Source organism: Canis lupus, chromosome 21 (genome assembly GCF_003254725.2).
Source record: "Canis lupus dingo isolate Sandy chromosome 21, ASM325472v2, whole genome shotgun sequence".
Classification (NCBI taxonomy): domain Eukaryota; kingdom Metazoa; phylum Chordata; class Mammalia; order Carnivora; family Canidae; genus Canis; species Canis lupus.
Genome location: NC_064263.1, coordinates 43012571 through 43032719, shown reverse-complemented (window position 1 = coordinate 43032719; position 20149 = coordinate 43012571). Strand labels below are relative to the sequence as shown.

The 20149-nt window shown below is 35.6% G+C and overlaps 1 protein-coding gene across 3 annotated transcripts in view; it reads right to left on the bottom strand.

Annotated features, from left to right (window-relative positions):
* Positions 1-20149, bottom strand: part of PRMT3 (protein arginine methyltransferase 3) — a 123905-nt gene that overhangs the window by 15309 nt on the left and 88447 nt on the right. For all 3 annotated transcript variants that reach the window (XM_025459763.2, XM_025459764.3, XM_025459765.3), the window contains 2 exons: positions 612-662; positions 328-415 (listed from right to left, as the gene is read on the bottom strand). In XM_025459763.2, the coding sequence (XP_025315548.1) occupies positions 328-415; positions 612-662 (139 nt within the window). The remainder of the gene's footprint in view (positions 1-327; positions 416-611; positions 663-20149) is intronic.

Below are 20149 nucleotides of genomic sequence, written 5' to 3'. Positions count from 1 at the left end.
GCTCCCTACAAGGAGCCTGATGCAGTACTCAATCCCGGACCCTGGGATCACATCCTGAGCCGAAGGCAGAAGCAAACCACTGAGCCACCCAGGGGTCCCAACAGGCAGGAATTCTAAATCTAATCTAAATAAGAGTTTTCTTTAAATCACTACTTTAATAAAATGATATTCCATCTAAAATTTATGTAGCTCTAAGAACATCTTATCTTAGCTCCTGTTATACTGCTTCAAATACACTGGGCACACAAAAAGTCACTGTAGAATGAAGGAATATTGTTTACTTCAAAATGAGTAAGACATTTCTCCCCCTTTACTTTTCTTTCTCACCTGCTTTAACCGAAAATGGCTTTTCCAATAGAAATATTGTTTGTTTCCAGTGTGTTCTGGCACTCTGGGGGCCCGTGGAGAACACGACCTGCATCGGTAGAGTTCAAAAGTATCTGATGAAGTACAAGATTTTTAATATCATGCTACATTAATCTACTACATCAAATACAAGCTCCAATTGCTTACAACAGCAAAATGCTTATGATTAAACACCTTGGGGCACAAAAATAAAATACAATGTATTTCACATAATTAATTCTTATGAGAAAACTCATGATACTTACCCTGCTGTGACAATTCTTCTCAAAATATATATCAAAGTAGCCAGCAATTGCCTAAGAAAAAAAAAAGGAATATAATTATTAAACTAATTCTATGATATAACAATAAATTATTCAGTTTTTCAAGACATGGCAAAGTACAATGAATATTTTTGTGATGAGATCAATGGAATTTTTAAATGTCATATATTTTTTTCCTGAAGATAAAATAAAAATATTTAATAGTACTTAAATAAAACTTATGTTTAAACATATAACCAAAGGAGAACCTCTGAAATAACACAGGTTACTGTGATAATACAAAAAGGTCTCTAAAATATGAATATTCACATGAATAAATTTTTCATTTCTTTTTAAGATTTAAATTATACCATTCTTTTTTCTTTTACTAATTGAACTAATTTAATCTATTTTTAAAACTGGCATTAAGGGATCCCTGGGTGGCTCAACGGTTTAGTGCCTGCCTTCAGCCCAGAGCATGATCCTGGGGTCCTGGGATCGGGTCCCATATCGGGCTCCCTGCATGGAGCCTGCTCCTCCCTCTGCCTGTGTCTCTGCCTTTCTCTCTCTCTGTGTCTCTCATGAATAAATAAATAAAATCTTTAAAAAAAAATAAAAAAATAAAACTGGCATTAAAAAAAGCTTATAAAGTGTTAAAAACAGGACACCGATTATTGAAAAATCACTATAAAGCTAATTTGTGTACTCTGCTGCTTTTGTTGAGAATATGAAGTTTTATTGATCTGTAAGGTTAATATGGATTAGGCCCAAAACAAGTTCAATACTGAACACCGAGGTTCATTTATATTTTAGGTACCAAGAGAGAATCGAAATACTGTGTATAATTCTGTCAAATAGACAAATATAAAGCAACACAGTACTCAGATACAGATTATTATAGGAAACCATATAGTTAATCAGAACATTTCTAAAATATGACTTTTTTTCAGTTGATTTCCTGGTATTCCTCTGCAGACTAATTCAACTGTTTTCTTAGAGTTCTCCCTGAGTGCCAGTCTTCTTCACCCCTGTAACCTTAGTGTTCTAAGCAGTGCCTGGCCCACAGTACGTAAGTATTTGCTGAGAAAATGTACTTATTCTATACAATTCTATCACAGTATCCACCATACTATCTTATAATTAGTTGCCCTACCAGATTGCAAGGTTTTTTTAAGAGCAGGTTCTCAATAAATGTTAGTTAAAATTTTCAGTCTTCAGTTTCCTAAATTCAGCTAGTCTTATTATGTGGTCAGGATACTTTATGAAATCGGTGAATAATTAACTTAGAGGAGAAAAACCCTAACTCTTTGTATGAATCCGCAGTGTCTCAGCCTGACCCCTGAACTATACAGGTTAGATCCAAATCAATGTAACAAAGGCTGAGAGAATGAAACTAAAATCTGAATTACTGGCACAGCTCTCAAAAACCTAAACCAACAAGTATAGATCTCAAGAACAAAACAGAGATTTGAAAAACCTGTACAAGTCAGACTAATCATTAAACAGCATATGTGCATGAGAGACCCAAAACACTATAGCAAATATCAGAGAATGAAACTGAGATGTGAACCATGTCTGCCCAGACACCCATGACAGAACTTTATGTTTTGGCTTTAACCGCCCACACCAAACATCAACAACATTCTCCAGATTATAATAATACAACTGAGAGTACATACAAAATAACATGCACAACACCCAGAACACAGTCCAAAATTATTCAACATACAAAGAACCAGGAAAACATTGCTAGCTTTCAAGAGAATAATCCACAGATGACAACTCTAAGATAACCTGGAAGCTGGTACTATGAGACAAAGACTTTAAAACAGGAATTATAACTATGCTGTTATGAAGTTATAGAAAATACACTGAAATTAAGTGAAAGATAGGAATTCTTGTAGAGAAATAGAAACCACAACAAAAAAACTAATGGAAATTTTAGATTAAAAAATACAACAACTGAAACAAAAAACTGCGGGCTGAAGTGCAGAATGGATATGACAGAGAGAAAAAAAATCAGTGAATGTGAAAATAGAGCAATAGAAAGTGTCTAATTTGAAAAACCAGGGGAAAAACACAAGTAAAATGCAAAAGCCTCAAGGACCTGTGCATCTAACATATATGTAACTGGAGGTCCAGATAGAAAAGGAAAAAATACTGAAGCAGGAAAAACTTTTCAAAATTCTATATCCAGCAAAAATATCCTTCAGAAATGATGGCAAAATAAAGACATTTTCAAATAAAGGAAAGCTAAAAGAATTCATTGCCAAAAGACTATTTAGAAGAAATGTTAAGGGCAGTTCTTCAGGCTGATGAGCAATAATACTAAGAGGAAACCTGAAACATCAAAATATTAAAACAACAGAAATGATTAATAGTTTGGTAAACACAAAAGATCATCTTTTCCCTTTGAATTCCTTTAAAATACTTATGATTAAGGCAAAAATTATAACATCATTTGGTCGGGTTTTCCATGTATGCACATGTAATCACAAAGATCAGTGCAGGGGGTTGGAGAGTGGTTAGGAGGAGGAAGAGTAAAATCCCAACATATACAAGTGTTTATAAAGTTGGGAAGTGGAGAAGACTTTCTAAGCATCACACACAACAGAAAGTTAATATTAGAGAGTTAATAATTTTAGTATCAAAACCACAATGAGATAATTGTTAGACTCAAAGAGGCAAGAAATAAGTGTTGACGAGGATGTGAAGAAAAAGGAACATTTGGGCTCTACTGATGGGAATGTAAATTGGTGTAGCCACTGTGGAAAAGGAAAACAGTATGGAAGTTCCTCAAAAAGTTAAAAATAGAAATACTATGTGGTCCAGTAATTCCATTACTGGGTATTTACCCAAGAAAACAAAACCACTAATTTGAAAAGATATTTGCACCTGTGTTTATTGTAGCATTATTTACAATAGCCAAGATATGGAAGAAACCTAAGTACCCATTGATAGATGAATGGATAAAGAAGATGTGGTTATACACACACACAATAAATATTAGTCATAAAAAAGAATGAAATCTTGCCATTCACAACAACACGGATGGATCTAGAGGGTATTACGCTAAGTGAAATAAGTTAGAGAAACACAAATACCACATGACTTCACTTACATGTGGAGTCTAAAAAACAAAGAAACAGAGACAAACAAGAAACCCAAGACTCTTAAATAGAGAATAAACTGGCAGTTGTCTCAAGGGAGGTGGGAAGGTATGGATAAAACAGATAATGGGATTAAATGGTACAAACTTCCAGTCATAAAATAAGTAAGTCACGGAGATGAAAAGTATGACATAGAGAATATAGTCAATAATATTGTAATAATGCTGTATGCTGACAGATGGTAACTACATTTATCATAGTAAGCACTGAGTGATGTATAGAATCATTATGTTGTACATCCAAAACTAATATGACATTGTACATTAATTATACTTCAATAAAAAAATAATATAATTCTAGTATCAAAAGATGAAGAAATCTGAGGGTATTTGCTATATATATATATATATATATATATATATATATATATATATATGACAAAACATTTGTATTTTTAAAAAGTCACACAGAAAATAGTACACGGGCTATGATTCTATCCACATACAGAAAATTCAGGGGTGCCTCGGTGGCTCAGTTGGTTAAGCGTCTGCCTTTGGCTTAGGTCATGATCCTAGGGTTCTGTGGCTGAGCCCCACATTGGGGTCCCTGCTCAGTGAGGAGCCTGCTTCTCCCTCTCCTCCCTGTTCCTGCTCTGTGTCACTATCTCAATCTCTGTCTCTGAAATAAATAATCTTAAAAAAAAAAAAAAGGAAAATTCAAAAACAGCACAACTAACTTACAGTGTTATAAGTCAGGATAGTAGTTACCCTTCAATAGTGGCAGAAACTGGAAAGGGTTACATGGAGGGCTACTGGACTCCTAGTAATATTCTCTTTCTTCACCTGAGTGATATATACATGGTAGGTATTCGCTTTGTACAATTTTATAAAATTACACTTAAGATCTGTGCAATTTTCTGTTGTATATGTTTACTGACTCAATCAAAATATTTATATAATACATATACTCACTGACCCAGTAATTCTAAACTTTCAAAAAAATATTTCATGAAAATTTATCAAGTATATTTGTAAAAATTAGCCATATATATACACATAAATATAAAATGGGCACTTATATGTTATGCAAATGTGAATATATACGTACATATCTGAAAAGATATTCACCGAGCTACTGAAAGTGGATGATAGATCTAGAATGTTCATATTCTTTACCCTTACTTATAATTTATATTTCCCATAAATATGAACAGCTTCTGTGATAATAAATTATTTTTAATACTTGAACTAAATGAGCTATAGTATTACATGGAGAGGCATTCAATTCAACTATTATCTTTGTATCAGTTCCCTTAGCAACACCCAAAAATCACTTATCTCTGTACCCCCAAGGGCAAGGGCGGTATCTAATATGTAATAGGAACTAAATGAATTTGAAAAAAAAATGCCAAGTTTTCCCAATTATAATATAATAATATTACTATAACAATTGACATTATCAGAAAATATGATCTAAGTCTGAAGCGTATAAACTACACAAAGTAAAACATCATATATTTAACTCTAGTAAAAGAGACTGGCAATATTATTAGGTAGTATAGGTGTAATTATAATAGAGTACATGTCTTAATGAAGAGGGGAGGCTGATGCATGAGTTTACAACAAAATTAAAAAATCAAAATATTTGAGAATACAAAGGTATTTTGGAATTGTCTTCCAATCCCCAAATTGAACTATTTATGATATTTAGTTAAAAATCAAAGAAGAAACTCATTTTCTCCCAAGCCCTCAAAAATACAGTGAAAAAAAATACTGTTCAGTTTGGGTCAATAAGAAAACAGTTTGTAAGCCTCAAGATGAATAAATAAAAATGAAAGATATAATTCACTTTGGTTTTAAGAATTTGGCAGCGACATATGACAAAGATAAATCTGAAGACACATCTACTTTATAGTTCGCTCTGAAATGCATCATAGTTTCTTCAACTCAAACAGATTTACCTCCCTAATTAGGTCTGGTGGAGGGTAATATCAAAATCAGTTCTATAGCACACATGAAGCAGAAGCATGAGACATTGAGAAGAAATTCACCTGCAGTAAAAAATTATGTGCAGATAATCTATTCATCAGGCAATTAGGATTCATATAACTGGGGCGCCTGGGTGGTGCAGTAGGTTAAGTGACCAACTCTTGGTTCTGGCGGGGGTTGTGAACTCAGGGTTGTGAGATCAAGCCCCACATGGGGCTCTGTGCTCAGTGTGGAGTCTGCCTGAGATTCTCTCTCCCTTTCCCTCTGCCCCTCCTGCTCATGTTCTCTCTCTAAAATAAATAAATAAATCTTTAAAAAAAAAAAACCAACTTGCCCACTCCTAAACCCGAAAAGAATCACATAACTGAGCAAGTAGAAAACTCTTGCTCTGAAAAAAACCAAAGGGAATTTCTAGTTTTTAAATGGGTATTAATCCTCAAACAGAATGCTACTGAAAGGGAAAGGGATAGAGTTCCACCCACCCCTGCCCTGTGTATATAAGTGGTCCTTAATAATTAAGATACTAGGAAAAAAGAGGAAAAAACTTTAAACTTGAAACATAGTCTATAAAACCCAACTGAACTACAGTTAGTGTTTTTATTTCTGCAAAGCCATTATAACCAATTATATGTCAGCTGATTTGGGGACAAAGCTATTTATTCTGAACATAAACATGCCACTATTTTTTCAATTAGTTTCACCATCTTGTTACCAATACTTTGACAGCCTATCTCTAGGTCTTTCAAATGTTAATTTCAATGAACTTACTCTCTCTGAGAAGTCATTCAAATGTAAGAATAAATAACAATCACAGGAAATTGAAAATAATGACTAATAGGCAATGGTAATAAATAATTGGAGCACAGCTTGACGTGTGCTTGAAAAAGATCAGATAGGTTAGAAGGCTGGAGCACAGAATAAATTTCTCTTTTGTTCCACGTGTGTATCTTGTCAGGGGCAAAGGGAACTGCTGAGGGGAAAATAAGCATTAAAATAAAATATCTGTAGGAGCTGGGTTAATATGCAAAGGCAAGGGCACAGTTAAATAAATAAAATTTCACTGACTTACACCACTGTCAGAAAAAATTTAGTTAAAAAGTCCTTAGACTGAGAAAAGAGAGAATCTGTGGTGATTAAGAACGCTTATAATAGAAGAAAAGCGAATAAAAGGAAAATACACGCACATTTAGCAAACTTCTGGGACAGTTTGATCACATTTGTAATTTGGTAGGAAACCTCCACAATTACTTTGAAGTATATATAGGAAAATAATTCAGGCATGTAGCTTTGTTGTGCATCTTAAATATTCCTAAACATCAGAATACAGTCTTTCAAAATGAGCTGTTTCTTCTTTGTGGATTGCACAAAAAGGAAGAAAAGACCTCACAGTATGTGAAAACTGAATATTTAAAAATCTGTTTTAAGCCACATTTTGCTTGTTTATCCCAGACACACAAAGGTAGATGCAGTTCATTACACGCTTATTTGAAGAACAATGACTTGGAATAAAAATAATTTTCTCATGTATTTTGGAGTGATGAGTATTTCTTTAAAGAAAATGCATCATGTGTGTATGTAACAGGATGGCAGCCAATGAAATAAGATCAGACTAGACCTTATGAGAAAGAAGGAAATTAAAAATTATCATTATCACTATCACCTGCAGGGAGTAATTTATCATTTCTGTTCTTCATTGGTATCATGTTCCAACAGCGTGTGGTTACAGCAGATACAATTAGGCAGCTGGCCACAGAAGTAGGAGGATAATGTGCTTTTGATGGAGTTTACCCAAGCATGGAGATAGAGTGTTTGTAATCCATGCAGCAGAATCACTATGACAAAAATACAATTCATTTTTTTGTTGGAGTATTTCTTTCAAAATCTTTTTTTTCTCTTTCAAAATCTTAATACAGAATTCAAAAGCCAACTGATGATGAGTCTGAAGCAAGTAAAGAAAGCATAAGAAGAAAATGCATAAAAACGATTACTATAGCTTAATTCATTGTGTATAAACAAGATGATACAAACATAAGCCATGCAAGCTGCTGCATAGACTATGAACTTTGCTAGTAATAACTGGTATTTAAACTAAGAAGATATAATCAATAAATATGAAAATTATGTAAGATTTTCTCCCAATAATTAACTATACCTTAAATTATAGACTCTTTTTTTCTTCAATTAATTTTCTTTTATCACAAGAGAAAATTTGCATCTTTCCTTTCTTTTATGATTCCTCTAGGGAACAATACACATTAAGTGCCATATACTCCTCGAGGGATATTGTCAAATTGGGTAGTGTTCAGAAATAGACCAAGCAATATGGGAAGCAGCAAAACAGACAACAGATCTAAAAATATTTTTTTTAAAGGTTCTTGTACTGAAAAATTCAATATAATTAATTTTTGACCTATTTAAAATATTCCCAGATTATAACTAAAATTTCTTGAAATTTACTTAGTCTGGGTGCCTTATAATTTCAAAATTGCTTATTAAAGTGATTTTAGGGAGGAGAAGGGGCCATGTCTTCAGAGCTTACAACAGAAGTACTTTAATTCTGACATTTCATAAAATGATAGCTTATATGCCCTAACTGCTCCACATTTCTTAACTATGAACATGAGATACTGTCTCACACACTCAATATTCATTGATATTTACTAATAGTGTCACTTCTAAAAATCTTTTAAAGTATAATGTATATGCAGAAAAGAGCGCTTAAGTGTACATGATAAATTCTGAATCAGAATATAGCTATGAAAAAAAAAGAAAAAAAGAAAAAAAAAAGAAAATAGCTATGAAACCCACACTCAGATCAAGAAATAGAACATTCCAGCACCTTAATAATCTGCTCTGTGCACCTAGCCAATCCTAGGCACCTCCACCCCTGCAGGGTAACTACTATTCTGATTTTCCCCAACTTTATTGAGATATAATTGACATATAACAATTATAAATTTAAGATATGCAATGTGTTCATTTGATCAACTTATATATTGCAAACTGATTACCACCACAGCATTAGTGAATAGCTTCATCGTGTCAAATACTTACCATTTCTTTTTTGTGGTGAGAATACTTAAGATCTACACTCTTAACAACACAGTATTATTAACCATAAGTAAGCATCATGAGGTACACTGGATCCCTAGAACTTACTCAGTTTGTATCCTCTGATCAACATCTCCCCATTTCTCCCACCCTCTGACACGCACTAATAACCATTTTACGCTGTTCTGGGAGTTTGGCTTTTTTAGATTGAACATATAAGTGACAGTATGCAGTATTTATCTTTGACTTATTTTACTTAGCATACTCCCCTTGAGGTCTATCCATGTTGTTGAAAATGTCAAGATTTCCTTCTTTTTAAGGCTGAATAATCCACTGTGTATGTATCTTCTTTATCCACTCATTACTGATAGCCACTTACGTCGCTCCCATATTTTGGCTGCTATGAATAACACTGCAAAGAATATAGCAGGGCAGTTGTCTCCTTGAGATCCTGTTTTCCTTTCCTTTACATATACTCAGAAGTGGGATTGTTGGATATGTTAGTTCTATTTTTAGTTTTTTGAGGAACCTCCACACTGTTTTTCACAGTGGCTGCACCAATTTACATTCCGACCAACAGTGCACAGGGTCCCTTTTCTCCACATCCTCAACAGAGCTTATGTCACTACTATCCTGATTTCTAAGATCAGAGATTCATTTTCCCTATCATATACTTCAACATAAATGGAATCATGTAATATTTTGTGGACTGGCTACTTTCCTTGTTATTGTTTTTTAGATTCAGGTATACTGTAGGGCTTAAACTGTTATATGGCAGTAAGGCATATTTGACCAAAGAGTTTATTTATTCAGTCTATGACTGACAGGACACTAGTAGTTTTAAGTCGAGGCTTATATGACTAGTGCCATGAACATTTTTTTTTTTTAGATTTATTTATTTTAGAGAGAGGGAGACTGAGCATGAGTGGGGGGAGGGGCAGAGGGAGAAAAGCATACTGCCCACTGAGTGGATCCTGACCAGGGGATCAATCCCAGGACCCTGAGGTCATAACCTGAGCCAAAATCAGGAGTCAGACAGACATTCAACTGACTGAGCCACACAGGCACCCCTCAACATTCTTTTATGACCGTGTCTTTTGGTGAACAATATGTATTAATTGTTGCTGGGTATATGCCCAGCAGTGAGAACTACTGGTATGGGCATGTTTACCACTTCTGTTAATCTTTACTTTTTCCTGTATTCTGGCCTTCCATAGGGGACATTTTCTGTTTGCCTGAATATCTGTTAGTAGCTCCTTCAGTATAGGTTTACTGGAACAAACTGTCTTCTTCTGTTTTTATTTGTTCATCTGAAATATTTTTATTTCAGCTTCCTTCTTAAAAGATATTTCAGTTGGGTAAAATTCAGCGTTGGCAGTTATTTTTAGTACATTGAGAATGTCATCATTGTATTATCTTTTCAATTCTACTGTCTCTGTTGCGAAATAATTTACCAGTCTATTTATACCTTCTTGCAGGTAATTCCAGTGCTCCAGTCATAGCCACCCCCTGACTGCTCTTAAGATTTTCTTCTTGATTTCTGTAGTTTTAATAGGATGTTCTAGGTGATTTCGTCTCCCTCTTTTTGAGATAAAATTCACATACCATTTTCCTATTTAAATAGACTGCATAATTTTTTAAAAAGATTTTATTTATTTATTCACGAGAGACAGAGAGAGAGAGAGAGAGGGGCAGAGACACAGGCAGAGGGGAGAAGTAGGCTTTCTGCAGGAGTCCAATGTGGGCCTCGATCCCAGACCCCGGGATCACGCCCTGAGTCAAAGGCAGATGCTCTACCACTGAGCCACCCAGGTGTCCCCGTGTAATTTAATTTTTAAAAGAATATTCAGGGATCCCTGGGTGGCGCAGCGGTTTGGCGCCTGCCTTTGGCCCAGGGCGTGATCCTGGAGACCCAGGATCGAATCCCACGTCAGGCTCCCGGTGCACGGAGCCTGCTTCTCCCTCTGCCTATGTCTCTGCCTCTCTCTCTCTCTCCCTGTGTGACTATCATAAATAAATAAAAGTTTAAAAAAAAAAAAAAGAATATTCAGAGTTACACAACCATCACCACCACAATCTAATTTTAGAACATTTTTGTTACCCCAAAAAGAAATTTTGTATCCATTCCCCCTTTAATCCCAGACCTGTCTAGAGATTTGCCTAGTTTGAACATTTCATATAAATGGAGCCCTATAAATGCAACTCTTTTGTGATTAGCTACTTGTACTTAGCATAACCTTTTCAAGGTTCTTCCATGTTATAGCACATACCAGTATGTATTTTGTTTTATGGCCAGATATTGCTTCACTGTATGGATCTACATTTTGCTTATTCATTCACCAGGTGATGGACATCTGGTTTGTTTCCACTTCTTAGCTATTATGAGTAATGCTGGTATGAGCATTCATGTATGGACATATGTCCAAAACATATGTTTTGGTTTCTCTTGGGTATATACCTAGAAGTGGGTATTTAAAACTAATCTTATTGATTAACTCAAAATGGATTGAAGACCCACACGTGAGACCTGAAACCATAAAATTCTTACAAGAAAACATAGTCAGCAATTTCTTTGATTCAGCCATAGAAACATTTTTTGTTGAGATGTCTCCTCTGGCGAGGAAAACAAAAGCAAAATTAAACTACAAAATAAAAAGCTTTGCACAATGAAGGAAACCATCAGCAAAACAAAAAGACAACCTGCTTAATGGGAGAAGATATTCACAAATGATATATCTGACCAAGGCTTAATATCCAAAATATATAAAGAGCTTACGCAACTCCAAAAAACCCACAAATAATCTGATTAAAAATGTGCAGAAGACCTGAATACACATTTTTCCAAAGATGACATACAGATGGCCAACTAAAGATATGCATCACTAATCATCAGGGAAAAGCAAATTAAATCCATAACCAGATATCACTTTACACCTATCAGAATGGCTACAATAAAAACCACAAGGAACAACAAGTGTTGGTGAGGATGTGTAGAAAAAGGAATCCCCATGCACTGTTGGTGAGAATGTAACTGGTGCAGCCACTGTGGAAAACAGTATGGAGGTTAAAATTAAGAAAAGAATTACCATATTATCCAGTAATTCCACTACTGGATATTTACCCAAGAGTATGAAAACACTAATTTGAAAACATGCACCCCTATGTTCACTGTAGCATTATCTACAACAGCCAAGATAAGGAAGCAACCAAGGTGTCCATCTACAGATGAATGAATAAAAAAGATATGGAAAAAAAAAAAGATATGGGGTACATATACATATGTATATATAAAAATATACAATGGAATACTGCTCAGCCATAAAAAAGAATGAAATATTGTCATTTGCAACAGTATGGATGGACACAGAGGGGACAATATTAAGTAAAACAGTCAGAGAAAGACAAATAACATATGACTTCACTCACATGTGGAATTTAAGAAACAAAACAAAGAAAAAAAGAGACTAACAAAGCCAGACTCCTAAATCCAGAGAATAAACTGGTGGTTGTCAGAAGGGAGGTGACTGGGGGGATGGGAAATAAAAGGGATTAAGAGCACACTTATCTTGATGATCATTGAGTAATGTATAGAATTCCTGAATCATTATATTGTACACCTGAAATTAATGTAACACTACATTAATTATATTTGAATAAAAACAAAATTGGAGAAAAAAGAATCTTATTCAGGTATGTTGTGCTTCTTGAATTGTAGCTCATTGTCTTTTGTCTGTTGTGGAAAATCCTTAGCTGTTATCTCTTCAAATACTGTTTGAAATATTCTCACCTCCTTTCCTTTGGTACTCTATTTCTTATATCCTCTGTATCTCTTGCCCTTCCCCAGCCTTCATCCTTCTATCTCTCAGTGCTTCCTTTTGGATATTTCCTCCTGACCGAAAATCTAGTTCAATAAACTTCTCTATACCACTGTGCTAAGATCTGCTGCTAAACTCAATTTTAGTTTAGTTTCAGAATATGTTGAACTCTTTTTAAATCTGCTAGAATTTTTTTAATGTTTTCAAATGCTTGAAATTTATAATTTCTTTTGTCCTTCAACTTAGTATGCATAGTTACTTTATTTTTTAATTTTTTGCTCAACATGGAGCTTGACATCACAACCCTGAGATCATCGAGGGTTGAATGCTCTAAAGACTGAGCCAGCCAGGTGCCCTGCAATAGTTATTTTTAGAGTCCATATCTGACATATCAAATACCTGAAGCACCTGAAGCTCTGTTTTGTTTTTTTTTTTTTTATAAATTTTTATTTATTTATGATAGTCACCAGAGAGAGAGAGAGAGAGAGAGAGAGAGGGACACAGGCAGAGGGAGAAGCAGGCTCCATGCACGGAGAGCCCGACGTGGGAGTCGATCCAGGGTCTCCAGGATCACGCCCCCGGCCAAAGGCAGGCGCCAAACTGCTGCGCCACCCGGGGATCCCTGAAGCTCTGTTTTTATTGCTTACTATTTCAGCTGGTTACTGATTTATGCTGTCTTGTGTCCTTGTGTGACTGATTACCTTTGATTATGCTCTGAACATTGTATTTGAAAAACTATAGAAATTATTTAAGACCGATGATGATAATTTCCTAGAAAGAATCTTTGTGCAAGGAATCTGGGGATGCTAGCAAACACTAAGATCATCTTACTCTAATAATGAGGTCTGAGAATGTCCTGGGCTACCCAGATAAGTTGAAGCTAGCCTGCAGTCCATGCAAAGGTTAATTTATCTTTAATTTTACCCTATTCTTGGATTTAGTCTTTCATGGTCGCAATGCAAAGCACTGGGGAATCACAAAGGCCCTATTTTTGTATTCCTATCCGCGTGAGGCTATCAAAGGGCTACACAAGTCTTTTAGCTGTTACTTCTGAATTGGTAAATGCCTATTGGGCAAAAGCAGTCCCAAATGTCAAGTCTCCTTTCCTTGGATTTTCTTCTTTTCTGAGTTTTGCTTGGTAATGCTTTACTAACTTATCTGATACTTCAAACAGACAGTATTTTATATTTTCTTTAGCTTTTGTAGTTGTTCTCAGCAAAAGGATCACTCCATTGTACATAATCCACCATTACAGAAGGCAGATTCATTACTGCATTTTTTCTTCCTACTTAAGGCTCCCTGTCTGTAAAACCCCCATTCCCTAAACTAGCTTTTCACTTACTAAGTGTCCGTTTAAATGTTACTTCCTCTGTGCAGTCTTCCCTAATCCACAGAGTAGATGCTTCCACACTTTCCCACTAATAACACTTTCCATGCCCATAGTGTTTTTTGTTTAATTACAGACCCCCAACAGGCCCTTAAGGGCAGTCTCACTACGTCTGTGCTCTCCTCCGTATCCTCACTGCCCAGAACAACACCTGGACGGTCCACCTCAACAGTGAAGACCACTGTGCAGTTACAAAGGCATGAAAGAGCCTGGGAAGTGCAGGGACCAGAGGAAATTAATAAAGCTTCATTAATTGAGAGAACCAATAAACAAACAATGAAGTGACAAAATATGCTCAACTCCTTTCAGGCTTTGGGAAAAGAAAATTATGCTTTATTTCTAACTTCCGATTTTTTTAATTCAAAACTGATATCAGATGTGGATTACTTTAGAAAAACATTCCCTTAAGTCTGTACCAACAACAATTACTTGCTCTCCATTCATCTAATGCATACAGTATTAGCAAGGCTTTCTGGAAGAATCCATGCCTAAGGTAAAATTTTAAATATATGTAGGATTATTGAGTAAAAGTAGGTAAGAGTGTGCCAGGCCAAAGGTATCTTTTATATGCCTCTATTATTAGATTCTCTTGTAAAATACCATATTACAACAGCCTATGTATATGCTGGCCTCTCCTACTAACCTAAGATCTTGGGGGTCAGAGATTATATTGTGTTGTACTCTCAGGGCCTAACGCAGAAGCCAGAACTAGCATCCTAGTATCAGTACTAATACACATAGTACTAGTATTCAATACATGTTGCCTAAATGAAAAGCTATCTTGAAAAGTATTTGTGTGTGTGCTTGCCACAAAAAATTCGCAGCCCACTGCTTCTCTAGATTTCTATCTTCTACCTGCTTCCTCACATATCATCAGTTTCTCACTGTTTTATATTAATGCTTATTGTATCCTTATATTCCATTTTTCATGCTGCTTTTCAATGTTCCCTAAAAACTATCCACCTAAATGTTCCATGGCCCATTCCTAGTTCCTGAAATGGCAGAAAATATTATCAATAGTAAGTAAACATTATAAATTTTAAGAACAAAATAGCAGATACACTGAATTTAAAAATCAATGCAGAACAAAAAAAATACTAGTTTTGTGTTGGCTGAAGAGGTTTAAAACCGAAAACTATTAAATCCCATTTTTGTGACTTAGGTGATCAAGGTCTACCAAATGCTACTTGTCTTTATGAGCCTTTGGGAGTATAGATTAAGTGAAGGAATGCTGAAAGAAACTGGCAGACGGGAAAAAGAGGGCAGGTACAAGATGCAGTGCACTTTACTTTCCAGAAACGAACAGGATTATTTTCTCTTTTGAAAAGTGAGGTGGGGTGCCTGGGTGGCTCAGTCAGTTGAGCATCTGACTTGTTTTTAGCGCAGGGCAGGACCTCTGGGTCCTGGGATCCAGCAACGATTTGGGCTCTGCAGTGGGTGGGGAGTCTGCTTGAGGATTCTCTCCCTCTCCCTCCCTGCTCCTTGTGCACTCACTCTCAAATCAATCAATCGATCTGAAAACAAAAGTGAGGTAAAAACATGGTTTCTATCTCATCTGAGCTCTACTAAAAAAGTATCTGACATTTGAAGAACTAAAAGCCTGGTAGCATTCATTTACATTTGTCCTTTAAAGGCTGTAATTTTTCAAAGAAGGTTATTACACCAGTTGTCAAAAGTTTTGGCTTTGTAGTTGCAATTTAAGTGTTTTTTTGACTGCTATCTCTGCACACTGCGGGGTAAGATAAATGACTGACATTTCTGGGGTGAAGCCCAGTGCAAGGCCTGATATCAAGACCTGAGCTGAGATCAAGAGTCAGATACTCAGCCACCCATGCATCCCTAAAGCTGAAGCTATTAACCACAGTGTTATATTAACACTATTTAAACTTTTCACTTTGATTTTAATCATTTTTAGAAAACTCCCTACTATTTCTGGATTGGCCCTTTTATCATTTAGTCTCCTAGAAAAAAGAAAGATGGACTGATTTTGGTAACTAATAAGTTTTGAGCCATCTGATTGATATATGTAACAAAAATTTATTTTTCCAGTTATTGACTCATCTTCCTTTTTTTTTTTTTTTGACTCATCTTCCAATAAAGACTGACCCTTCCTGTGAATACATACATATACATCACATGGCTGGAAACATCAGGTAGAATTTCTGAATGCCAATACTCACGATGCTTCTGCCAGAATGTAAGTCAAAGGAAATCTGAACTGAGAAGATTACTTTCTTATAGGTCATTACTCTGGGGATAACTGCCTGACTCAGAGAGGAAAATTCCTGGTCAAACTCATTTATTATCACAACCTAATAATGCTAATTGGCAGCCTCTGAGAGAAGTCTAGAGAGAACTCCCCTGACATGTCTAATCAAGAGTTCACTATTATTGATTATTTGATAAATAAACCATTTTTAAGCTTATTGCTGTGCTTGAGATAAGTATTTCAGTCCTGCTTGCGTGTGATTATTTTTCTCAAATTTATTCTGACCTTTGGCACTGATGATTTCAAGCATGACTCTATTCCTATCTAGAATTATGAATATAATATAGCATAAGAACCTCAACAATTCACTCAAATTGTATTTTAGAACAATATGATTTTCAAATCCTTTTATAACTCAACAGGAGGCTTTAAGATCACTCTTAATGAACTTTTAAAAATGCAGATTCTGAGGCATTATTTACAGCACGGCTTTCTTTCTTTTTTAAAAGGATTTTATTTATTTATTCATGAGAGACACAGAGAGGCAGAGACACAGGCAGAGGGAGAAGCAGGCTCCATGCAAGAAGCCCGATGTAGGACTCGATCCCGGGACTCTGGGACCATGCCCTGGGCCAAAGGCAGACACTCAACCACTGAGCCACTCAGGTGCCCCTACAGCATGGTTTTCAAAGAAGGATTAAGGAATCTTTATTCATTCTGAGGACAAATTATTTTAATCAACTTCAGAGTTTCTCATTTTGTGGACTTCTCCATTCTCTCTGAGCAGGTTTAAAATTGCAGGTGATTCCTTCCATTACCATACTCAATGAATATATACTTCAAAGTTAACAGGAAGTGGGAAACATGTCTTTTTAAAAATTAAATTATTTTTTAAAGCTTTTATTTATTCATGAGACACACACACACAGAGGTAGAGACACAGGCAGAGGGAGAAGCAGGCTCCATGCAGGGAGCCTGAAGTGGGACTCGATCCCAGGACCCCAGGATCACGCCCTGAGCTGAAGGCAGGTGCTAAACCACTGAGCCATCCAGGTATCCCCTAAAAATTAAATTCTTAATGGTATGTTTCCAAGGAGAGAGTACAAAAAGTAGATAGGAAGGGGGTGACTGAGTGGTTCAGTCAGTTAACCGTTTGCCTTCAGCTCAGGTCGTGATCTCCAGGTCTTGGGATCCAGCCCCGCATCAAGCTCCCTGCTCAGCAGGAAGTCTGCCTCTTTCTCTCCTCTTTGCCCCTGCCCACTGTTTGTTCTCTCTCTCTCAAATAAATAAATAAAATCTTAAAAAAAAAAAAAAAAAAAAAAAGATAGGAAGGCAACTAAACACAGAAAATGAGTTGAAAAAATCCCAATTTTAAAAAGGCTAAAATCTTCTGGGGTTTAGCTCAGAAGGCTAGATTCTGTGGTTGGGAAAAATGAAAGATTTGGGGAGGGTCAAGTGAAAGTATCCAAGATTTTGTAGGGAATGCATAGGGTATACCTGGACTTTAATCAAATCTAAACAATATCAGAATTAGGATCCCTCTGAATATGAGACAAAAAGCTTCCTTTCACAGCAGTCACATGTTATATAAAGAATTAGTCACATAATGGGAATATCAGGTAATCAAAATTACTCCGGAAAAATCCCTCAATAAAGTTTTACATTAGAGACTAACATATAAACCATCCCTCAATAAGTTCAATGCAACCAGTTCTGGCAATGGCACAAATCATCATTTCTTTGGCCCGGCTCCAGATGAAGTAGATGGCTTGTAGCAAAGAGCCACGTTGTACTAAAAATATATACTTTTATTTATTTTTTAAAAAGATCCATTTATTTACTTATTTGAGTGAGAGTGAGCAAGCATGCATGCGTGATGGGGGAGGGAGAGAACTAGTGTGTGTGTGTGGGAAAATCCTCAAGCAGACTCCCCGCTGAGCACGGAGCCCAACTTGGGGCTAGATCACAGGACCCTGAGATCATGATCAGAGCCAAAATCAAGAACTGGCTGCTCACCAAGTGAGCCACCCAGGTGCCTCATGGTATGTTTTTAAACTTTCTAGATTTTTTTTTTCTGTTCATGAAGAATTCATCCATGTTGTAGTATACAGTGAAGATCATCTTTTTTCATTGATGTATACTCCAAAATATGCCATATTTATCCATCTACTGCTGATAAATGTTCAGCTTGTTTCTAGTTTGAGATTATAATGAAGTATGCTGCAGTGGACACTTGTGTGCATGTCTTTTGGCAAACATGAACACACCTCTGTTGTGTAAAGACCTAAAAGTGAAATGGTTAAGCCACAGAATAAGCATATGTTCAGCTCTGGTAGCTATAGCAGGTAGGTGAGTTGTATGGAAAAAACTTAGCACAATACATTTGCCTCATCACTCTTACACATTTCTTAAAATGTTGTCATTAGCATTATTGTTTTTTAAAAAAAATCAATGTACGAAAAATTTCAAGCATATACACAATTACAAGACCTCTGAGTACCTATCACCTGTATTCAACAGTTACCACTTTTATTTCATCTATTCATCCTCTACTCCCTTTTTTGCTGAACTGTTTGGTAGCAAATACCTGATATGTCATTTCTCTCCTATGTACTTTAGTTTACATCTCTTAAAAAAAAAAAAGACATTTTCTTATATAACTAGAATGCCTTTATCACTTGTAACCATCAAGTGAATTTAAATATTTGTCTCCCTCATTTATGCTTTGTGAACAGAAGTACTGTTTTGGCTTGTTATTATATTCCCAATGCCTTGCAGCTCTTAGCACATACTACTACTCAAAAACAGTTTCTGGAGATAATTGAAGAGATTTAAGTATTCACACTACCCTCTAAGCCTAACTACAAAGGTTCAGGTTTCAGAGAAGAGTACAGAGTTATGGACTGTACTCTAGATCACATGGTCATTTTATAGATAAGGAGAAACCTAAAACTGTAGAGGTGGAATCACATAATTAGAAATGTCCTCCCTCAACACATAAAATTTACTTAATGAAGCCTATTAAAATATATACCAGATGTACCACTAAAATCTATGGTGCAAGTTCAAAACAAATCTTACGATTTCTAAGCAGCACAGATGTGTTTTAATAATTAGTTTCTTTAGCCGATTAGCTTTGCAAGGTCAAAATTAGGTTAATTTACACCTAAAAGTACTAAGAACTGATTTAGTACTCAAGAAATGAGTTTGGAATTATCAGGTTTCTATTGTCAGAGATTTTTCAAATGCCTTGAAAGAAGATTTAAGTACACAATTACAAAGAAATAGGCTCATTTGAAGTTTTTTTGTAAGCCATTAGAAAAATTTAAAGCTTAATTAAAAAGTAAAATAAAAACAAAGACTACTATGAATAAGGAATCATTAAAGTTTGAATTTTAAACATTTTAAAGTTTCATTTAATAACACTTCCATTACCCTTAAAAATGTAAACCAAAGACTTGCTTTTTACTCCATCAAAAGCTAAACATCAGCACCTCTTAAATATATCTTTCTATAATTTACCAAGTATGTCATTAAAATGAGAAAAAAATGAGAATTGGGAGGTAACATACAATTTAGTTTTAGTTCATGGACTAAATTTGTTTTCCTAACTTTAAAAAATCCTCAATATGTAAGCCCAGACTTTCCAGATTGTCTTTTTAAAAACAACGTATGCAGGGACTTCTGTTTCTAGTTAGGATGTAGAGGTTTGCAAAAGATACTATGATACAACAAGAAAAACAACAAAAAATCCCTAAACAATCATATTTTTCATTAAAACCATCGAACAACCTTGGAGGCAAAGAAGTCTAGATGAACTATTTCCAGCCAGCCCTCCCCACTTGAGCAGAGAAACAGTGGCTTTCATACATGAGGCCATTTACCCAATGCTGAGGCCCGGGGTGGGAAAAAGAGCAAAAATGCCATAGGCACAGAAACCTAGTTGGATCTAGAACTTGGCCAATTTTTATGCACAGGTCT